At 43.0% G+C, this 9,243-nt stretch overlaps 1 protein-coding gene across 2 annotated transcripts in view; it reads left to right on the forward strand.

Annotated features, from left to right (window-relative positions):
* Positions 1-8,836, forward strand: part of Nalf1 (NALCN channel auxiliary factor 1) — a 558,523-nt gene extending 549,687 nt beyond the window's left edge. The window contains exons 3-4 of one of the 2 annotated variants that reach the window (XM_047553453.1): positions 6,519-6,564; positions 8,067-8,192. In XM_047553453.1, coding sequence (XP_047409409.1) covers positions 6,519-6,541 — 23 coding nt within the window. In that variant the 3' untranslated portion in view covers positions 6,542-6,564; positions 8,067-8,192. Of the gene's footprint in view, positions 1-6,518; positions 6,565-8,066 lie in introns of both variants that reach the window. The other variant, XM_047553452.1, reaches the window with a different exon arrangement.
* Positions 8,837-9,243: the final 407 nt, after the last annotated feature.

Below are 9,243 nucleotides of genomic sequence, written 5' to 3' on the forward strand. Positions count from 1 at the left end.
AAACTTTTAAGGACAAAAAGTAGCAGCAATTTGAGTAATACTGACAGTGGGTTTATGTATTTATTTTTTGGTAAGTCAAAACACCAATTTCCAAAAACATTTTCTGAAGTACTAGCCTGGGATTTACATGATGGCAAAAGCTGTCTTGGTATTGATGAAATCACTGCTTTAGGTATGCATATGATTTCTGGTACAAGGTGGCAGGCTGAAGCCAAAACTTTATCTGTTCCTAAATCCTACTGAAATTGAAGTAAAAATTATAGGATAGAATGTATCCACAGAAGCAATAAAACCTGGAAGTGGGACTCCATCAGAACTGAGACTCTCTGAAGGGTGTGTAGAAGAAGAGGCTGTTCAGAGGCCTCCAGGTAAGGTCTACAGAGACTGCAGAGAAGAAGGAGCCAGTCTCCCAACACACCTGGGGTGATCAGGATCTGGTTCTCTAGTCTTTGCCTGAGTTAGCTCCAATAGGTTTCTGTTGAATATAACCAAATACCCAGGACTACGACAGAACTCATAATACAAAAATAATATGGAAAGAGTGTTAAAATTACTGGGAGGGAAGTTATAAAACATTAATAATTTGGAAGTAAATATGCTTGAAACATCTGACTATACTCCCAAACTGATGGGCAATGAGTTAAATAAAGTAAGAATTTGTTACTCATTAATAACATTAGTAACTAGGTAAGTATAGATTAAAATGTAATTATTTTTTAAAAAGGTGTAATAAAATTAATAACAAAGAATTTCACAAGCAGAAAACGTATGCAATGAGTGTTCACATAGCCAATGACAGAGCAGAGAGAGAACAGTAAAGAAACCTTCCAAAATGCCGAAAAAGATATGTGCAGTGAAGGAACCAGAATCTACCACGGTCCTGGCAGTGGACGTCAAGGGTCTAAGGGCTGCTGTGCAGTTGGCGTGAGCCCAGACGCAGATCGCAGCACAGAGGAACACGCAGGACAGCCGGAGGCACCGAGGTCAAGAGCGAAGATGGGGGGGAAGGAGTGCTGATGGGTGTAGAGATGACCCGGGTGGAGAGGGTGCGTGCAGGATCACGTGGCGAGCAACAGCGATGGCAAAACCTCAGCAGACCCTTGAAGTGCAATTTATATGGTCAGACTGCCATTTTTTCTGAGTAATAGTAAATATTTATTTAAATGCAAATGTTTATTACAAAAAGATTGCATAATGAGCACAAAGAAACAATCGGAAAACCAACTTTTTAAAGGCCTAATTCTTTGTTTTTGTATCAGGTCCTCCTGCCTCAGCCTCCCGAGCTACTGGGATTAAAGGCAGACACCACTGAGCCCGGCTCACACTGAAATGCCTAATTCTTGAACTTAATAAAAATAAAACTTGAAGTTAGCAAGAAAATCGTTCTAAAATGTGTTAATTAAAATCGAAGCAAAACAAAGTAGTAAACGACTCAAAGACATTTAAATAAAAAAGGAAATATAGATTGTAATTAAAGAATATGTAAAAAATCACTGTATGTGAATAAGAGAATTGTCTAAGGCTATTTTTAAGTGAGACTATGGAGCAATACAACTTTTTATACTTTAAGAAAAAGTAAATTTTAATGAATGAAGTGGCATTCAATAGAGTTAGAGGGAAATGGTAAAAAGAAACAGAACAAAAGAGTCATAATGAGCACAAATGGAGAAATAAATTGACAAACAGAAAGTACAGATGTGTTTCAGGGTTGCATCTTTATGGATAAAACTAAAATTGAAAAATAAAACTTTTCAAGTTATATCATGGGCAACAAAAGAGTAAAGTAGAATAAAATATTAACAATGGGGAAGGAGATATAAACATTTTTAGAGTTTCAAAATTAGACATTATGAACAACTCTGTTAATAGTTGTAAAATGTTCTATAAAATGAGATATTTTGGGGAAGTATGAACTATCAAGAGTGACACAAAACAATCTTCTAGATTAATAACCATGAAAGAAACAAAAAAATTATGAAAATTATCTTTAAGAAATTGTACTTGGAAAGTTCATAAATTCTATGCCAGGTAAGTTACTCTAGAGAGTAAAATAAATTTTTGCTATATAAGTTGTTTTAAAGATTGAAATAAGTAAAAATTATTAATTTTAAATGCATACATATTATATATAATCTCTCCTGGTAACATACATACAAAAAAGAAAATAAATATTCTGGAATTAAATAACGTGAAACAAATATCACATTAAATACATTTTTATGTCTGGAATCTATAGTTATATGCCTCTTTCTGTGTGTATGTGTATATGTGTGTGGTGTGTGTGTCTACATTGATTTTAAAAAAGGATTGAGGTAAAAATCAAGCAATTTCTCCTTTTCCTTTCTTCATCCTAAAATAATCTGATTGAGGGTGATTTTTCCCTCTGTCTTTTATCATTAATGAGTTCCAAGCTTTCACAATTAAAAAAGTTTCAAAGTATTTTAAAGTACATTATTAGTTCAAATATTTGAAAAATTTCCTTATATATTCCTAAGTATGAATATAGTAAAATGTAAATAAAAGAGATAAGTAAGGATACTATGTAACTATGATCATGTGTCTTTTTTAAGAATTTCATTAGATATTTGACTTACCTGTTCGAGATACTATTTATTAAAAATCACACTATAATATTTTTGAGCTGTGAAAAATGAAGTTCTTTTGTAAGTGACTTAGACTAATTGGAACAGAGAAAAATAATGTGAATTTAATGTTCTTTAAAACTCTTCCTAATAATAAATTCTGATTCTACTATTTATCCCAACTTACAACAAAAATAATTAATGTGTGAAACTCTGCTGTTTCCATCTGCTTTCATGTCACTGTGATCAAAATATCTGACAAGGGCTGGGGAGATAGCTCAGTGGGTAGAGTGCTTGCCTTGCAAGCACAAGGCCCTGGGTTCGATCCCCAACACCACAAAAATAAATAAATAAATAAATAAAATCTGACAAGAACAACTTTAAGACGAGAAAGCTCAGCTGGGGCTCATGGTTTCAGAAGTCTCAGTCCACAGATGGGGGCTGCATTGCTCTGGGCCCAAAGTGAGGCGGCACATGGGGGAAGGGCCCAGCACAGAAAGGCTGCTCAGCTCATAGTAGGAAGTTAAGACAGATAGACAGACAGACAGACAGGGAGGAGGGGGGAAGGAAAGGAGGAAGGGGTGGAAGGAGCAACAGTGCTTTCAGAGCACGCCCTGTGACCCACCTTCTCCAGCCCACCCTTCCTGCCCACAGTCACCAGCCAGGCAGTCCATTCAGGAGGATGGACCGTTTAGGTTGCAGCTCTCACAATGCAGCCCTGGGCAGCACCGGCAGGGCACTCGAGGTCAAAACCGTCAGCAGGCATCCTTCCCCAAATGAAGAGGCGAATGTCCCCAGGTTCGAGGAACCCTAGGGTGACCCTTCAGTCTCTACTACCCAGGGCAAGGAAATGACATCCTTAGATGGCTGTAGTCCTGGTTATTTGGAAGTGACATGCTTAGAGAGCTGTAGTCCTGGTTTATTTGGAAGTGACATCCTTAGATGACTCTAGTCCTGGGTTATTCGGAAGTGATACCCTTAGACAGCTGTAGTCCTGGTTTATTTGGAAGTCTCCAACAGAAAACCCAGCATCTGTCAGGATTAGGACAGGGTAGAATGATGGAGAAAAAAAGAGCAGCTTCATTTTCCACACAGTCCAAACAAAAAGGGAATGCTTCCAGGCATTAAAAAAAAAAAAAAAAGAGGCTAATAAGACACCAACCAAAGCCCCTTGGAAAACAGGAAGAAAAGAGAAGTGTGTTAAAGGTTGCTGAAGCAGCTGAAGGCGCAGTCAGTCCGATTTCCACCCCAGACTTGCTGGCAGAGCAGCTCCAGGTAAGGTCTCCTGGAGGAGAAGTCCACGTGAGCCCCGCAGGCTGGACCTAGGCCACGGTCAGGCCTGGTCCCCATACCCGCCCCCACCCAGGGAGAGGGAACGGTGGCACAGTTGTTTCAGGAGGAAAACGGTTTGGAGATGAAAAAGAAAGAGCTGTTGAGCCAGCAAGCCCAGGAGGAGGTAAGGCAGGAGGACCACATGGAGCATAAACCCCTGAGCAGGCACCTCGGCTGGGACTCCGACCCCGGCTCCTCCTCCCCCTCATGCCCAGAAAACTAACAGGCGGGCCTTCAACCTCCCGGCAGATACTGGACAGACTTTCCTGAAGACAGAATTCTGTAGCTTTATGCATCCACACTCCAGAGTGCTGCTCGTGGTTAACAGCCCTCCCGAGCTGCCAGACCCCACTGGTTTCCAATACGGAGGACAATCAAGAAAGGACAGCCTCCCTGGGGGAACAAGAGGAAGACAAAGAAGGAAGAAAGCAAAGCGCTGTGTAAGCACCATGCACTCACTATGTCATAATCATGAAATGAGGACAATCCCTTCTAAAAAGCAACTTCAAATGACACAAAAATTTCCTAGCTATATCATAAATGAAAGTTACTAATATAATTGCACACTAAAACTCACCGAGAATTCTAGAAAAAAAAACAGAAAGGTAAAACAACATGAAGTAGGAGAAATAAGAAAATGAAAGGACAGGTCCTGGAAGTTCAACAACTACAAACAGAAGCAATGATAGAAAAAAATCGGAAGGATAACAATTTCTAAATTAGAATTCCATATCCAGTCAAAGAACCAAATACGTATGAAGTAGAATAAATACATTTTTAGGCATATAGTGTCATGGAAATTTACCATGAGGTTTTCCTCCTAAAAACACCAGAAGTTAAGGACCCCCAAAATGAGAAAAGCAGGGGCACAGGATACAGGAAACAGGAAGTCCAGTGTAGGAGAGAGGTGACAAGAATCCTCAGGAGAAATGCAAATCAAAGCGTGAGATACCACCTCAGTCCAGGTAGAACAACTACCACCCAAAGGATAGCAAGTGCTACGGAGGACCTGGACAGAGGGTGGTGGACAGACCCCCGCGGTGGGACTGTGAAGTAACACCACCGTTATGGGAAACCATAGGAAAGTTCTTAAAAACTTTAGTAGCAGAACCACCATATGATCCAGCAGTCTCACTTCTCCATCTCTATCTAAAGGAAACAAATCATTATGTCAGAGACACCTGTACTCCTGTGTTTATTGCTGAACCATTCACACTGACCAAGAAATGAAATCCTGTCATTCACAAACATTATGTTAAGGGAAATGTGCAAGAACAGTATCATGGGATCTCCTAAGTGGAATCTGAAAAATGTGAATCTCACCGAGTTATCAGAGGCAGGGGAAGAGGGGCGGGAGGGATGGGAAGACTCATTAATGGGCCTAGGTAACGTTAAGTTCTGGTGTGCTATTGCACGGGGGACTAGAGATGACAGGAATATACTCTGTGTTTGAGCAAACTAGAAAAAAAAGTTTGAATATGTTCACCATAAAGAAACGATGTATGTTGGAGAAGGTAGACATGTTCAACCTGGTTCAAACATGATAGAACAGATATGTATATTGAAATATCACATAGGAATCCATACATATGTACAACTTTTAAGGATCTTAGGAAAAGTAAATTTAATTTTTAAAAAATCCCAAGACAATGATGCTGGGCAGTTTCCAGGGTGGTGCCTGTGCAGACAGGCAAGGTCCAACAGGTGCTTCCTTGGGAAGTTGAGCAGGTAGCACCCCTGAAACGGCTGAAAGAGCCAACTGCTTGTTTGGGGCAGAATTAGTAAGTACACAGAATGAGTCCTCCAGAAATAGCAAAGCGTCCTGGGAGCAGAGAGAGAGTTCATTGTATGGATGGGTGAAGGACAGGCTGGTGGCATTCTAAGGAAGGAAGGAAAGGAACTCAGGGCTTTATTGAACTTGCTCATCCAGGGGATGGCTGGAGGGAGGTTCCTTGCTGGAGGAAGGAGGGGACTATATGTATTACCCTACATCTCCTCAGGGGAGGTCTACAGACGGTGCCAAAAAGCAAGGGAAATGTAAAACATTCCAAACTGGGGCTAAAAGACTTGCTGATATTTACCTTTGAGAAGGAAATATCCGAGATGAGTAATGGGAGGAATTTTTTTCTTATTTTGTAACATACCCTGTGGAATTATTTGAACATTCATATATGTGCATGTATAACTTAATAAAAACTCTTGTTAAAAAGATGGACAGGAAAAAATGAAAGAATATCCATTGTGCCTCTCGAAAAGAAGTGTTCCTTTACTGGCCTGCATGAACTATATTCTTTTTGAAATGACTTTAGTTAGATTAGCAGGCCAGCTTCTGAAAGACTTTGGAAGAACTTCTTCCTCACATGACATTGCTAAATATGTTCTATTAATATTCTAAAATGTTGATCTACATGACCTTTAGATTCCTGTTTTTATGATCTCAGTGTGAACTCTTTTCATTGCAGAATATGTACTGGAAAACATACTTCAATAAATGATTAGCCTACCAGTGAGGTATCTTATATGAAAAAAGAAAATATCATACAGTAAAAATGTCGCAGCTGCAGATCTCATTAATTCAGTTTTTTTTTTCCATATTCTTCCTAGGCGAAGGTGAAGTTTACCTTTGAATGCCTAAGAAGAAATGAATATTGTAAGCATCGTTATAAGGATATCTTGGTCATTTCTTTAAAAGAAACTGAAGATTGAAACGTATCTTATTTAAAGGATTCTTTTTAATTAAACGAGTAGATGTACTTAGTGTATTCATGTAATAAATGCTGACTGAGCATTTTGTTCAGGCATTCTGCTACATGTTGGGAATGCAATCCTGAAACTGTATAATTCATGCTTTAAGCTGATAGATGAGTAAGGAAATTGCTGGGCAATTGTGATCAAAAGAAAAAATCATAACTGCTCTATTGAATAGTGGGGCAAAGCTCACTGGCAGCCTGGGAGTCTGAGCAGAGATGTTGCAAGGGCAGTGTCACATGAACCACACCCACGTGATGAATGAGGGTTAGGAAGGTGGTGATGGAGGAGACTGCAGGAGGAAACAGCAGCCGGGCCAGTGGTACTGACCGCACTGACAGGGGGACACCAGTGCAGTGGTCCAGACTAGCGGGTCTTCAAACACCTCGTCTGGAGAGACAGGATGGGTCTTTAGGTGTTGTTACATGGGTAGAGGCAGTGAAATGCTGTTGATAACTGTTATCATTAACAGGAGCCAGATTTTTCAAGTTACTCCTGTGTGCTAGGCCCTGAGCCAAACACCTTACATGAGAAATCTCATTTAATCATTACAACCTCTCTATTATTATCCTTATTTTTCTTCAAGCATGAGAGTATTATGACAAAATATGCATAGAAAATTCATTCAAACACCCAAGGGAAATGATTCAATTAGACAAAAAATAGGATGCACATCGGCTTACACAGCTAGATAAAAGTGTTAAATCTAATGTAGCAACACACGGGACTGGAACAATTATAGACAAGCAGTTTTTTTCTTTTATTCTTTTCATCACTCCCAAAGTTTCAAAATACGTATTCATCAATTTCAAAGTAAAATCAATGTGTATTTTGAGAGGAAAAGGGGGGAAAGGGGGAAAAAGAAGAGATTCAGCAAAAAGGAGCAAGAGAGAGAGCAAAGAATGAGCGAGAGACTCAAGCGGGAGGGCGGATGGGAAGGCGAGGCTCCTGCTGCAGGTCCAGGCAAAGCCCTCCACAGTGTAGCGACAGGAAGCGTGGGCGACACCACAAGATAAATCCAAGGACCCCAGCAGCCTTAGACGCACGGACGGTTCTGCTCCTGCGAGGCGTGAAGAGGCTCCTGAGCGCCAAGAGCGGCCTCCGGTTCCCGGATCCGCGCCAGGCCCCGTGGTGGTGGCTTCCCTGGGCAGCCAGCGCTGGCCCAGGCATCGCCCCAGGGATGGAGGGGACGGGCGGCCGAGGGGCTTGCTCTCCAAGTCCACCCAGAGCCGCGGGGCCGGTGACCTGCGACGCCTTCCGTCCGGCGTTCAGGACCCGCCAGCCTCGCTGGGGCTGCCGGGCGCCGCAGGGCGCGTGGGGCGCGGGCCCAGCGCAGGGGTGCGGATGGGTCTGCCCGCGCCTGGCCGGCGGCCTCCGTCTCTAACCTCTGCCCTCTCCCCGCAGGGCTCTACGAAACCTTCCTCACCCGCGATGACCCCGAATGCTGTGACGTCCGGACGGGGGAGCAGGCCGGCCTCCGCAGAGGGAGGCCCGAGCGCAGCGACGCCTGCCACAGGACGTCGCTGGCCGTGTCCTCGGCGACCAGACTGTGCGGTGGCAGACTCAAGCTGTGTGTCCTCGTACTGATTCTCCTGCACACCGTGCTCACGGCCTCCGCGGCGCACAGCGCGGCGGGGCTGGGCCTGGGCGGCATCCCCTCGCTGGAGGAAAACGCCACCAACGAGGAGTAGGCGCGGCGCCACCCGCCCGCGGCCCAGCCGCCGCTGCCCACCCGACGGACACTGGGTGCTTTTACCCTGGATCACTTCTCGCAAGGCCTGTGGGTAAAATTTAAAAGATGGGCCTGATTCCAAACAAGGACACGCCACAGCTTTTTATTGACTAAAAGGCTGCGAAGTGACTTTCGATTTCTCACACCATTTTATACACTGTGTTTTAATGTTTGGAGGTTTTCTTTGCTTTCGTTTCGGTCTGGGTTTCTTCGTTCGTTTATTTTTCTGCACTTGTTAATACGGGACTTTCTTTCCGGGATGGTTTCTCCGAGGTGAACTAAGTCTTTTCACTGTCTCTTTCTATTTCTGGTCATCGTGTGTGTTCATCAGGTAGTTCTGTCTTTATGTCCTGTCAGTTTCTATTAGAGGATGACTGCTATGACCTCACGGTGTAGCAAAAAACAACAACAACAAAAAAAAAGAATAAAAAAGAAAAAAAGACAAAAAAAAAAAACAACAAAAAAAAATAAAAAAATAAAAAGATTCCCCAAGTCTCCCTCCACCCGTGGACCCCACACCCTTCCCCGCCCTGCGCCCCTCCCCTCTTCTCGTCCCCTCAGCAGACAACATCCGCTTGCTTCTGTCTGTGTAACCACAGTGGTGGGTGTGCATGCCCTTGCACAGCCCTGGAGCGGAACCCAGGGGGCCTGTGGGGGTTCCCGTCCAGCTGAACAAACAGTGTGCTCCATGAGAGTGGGATCAGACAGGAACACATACTTATGTTGAGAACAAAACAAAGAAAACAGTCATCACGAACTGAGTTGCTCCAGTTCCCATTCCCAAGCAATCCAGTCCTTTCTTGCTGGCCAGTTGGGCAGGAGCAGCATCCAGCACTGCAGCGGGAGCGG

The sequence above is a fragment of the Sciurus carolinensis genome, chromosome 5 (assembly GCF_902686445.1).
Source record: "Sciurus carolinensis chromosome 5, mSciCar1.2, whole genome shotgun sequence".
Classification (NCBI taxonomy): domain Eukaryota; kingdom Metazoa; phylum Chordata; class Mammalia; order Rodentia; family Sciuridae; genus Sciurus; species Sciurus carolinensis.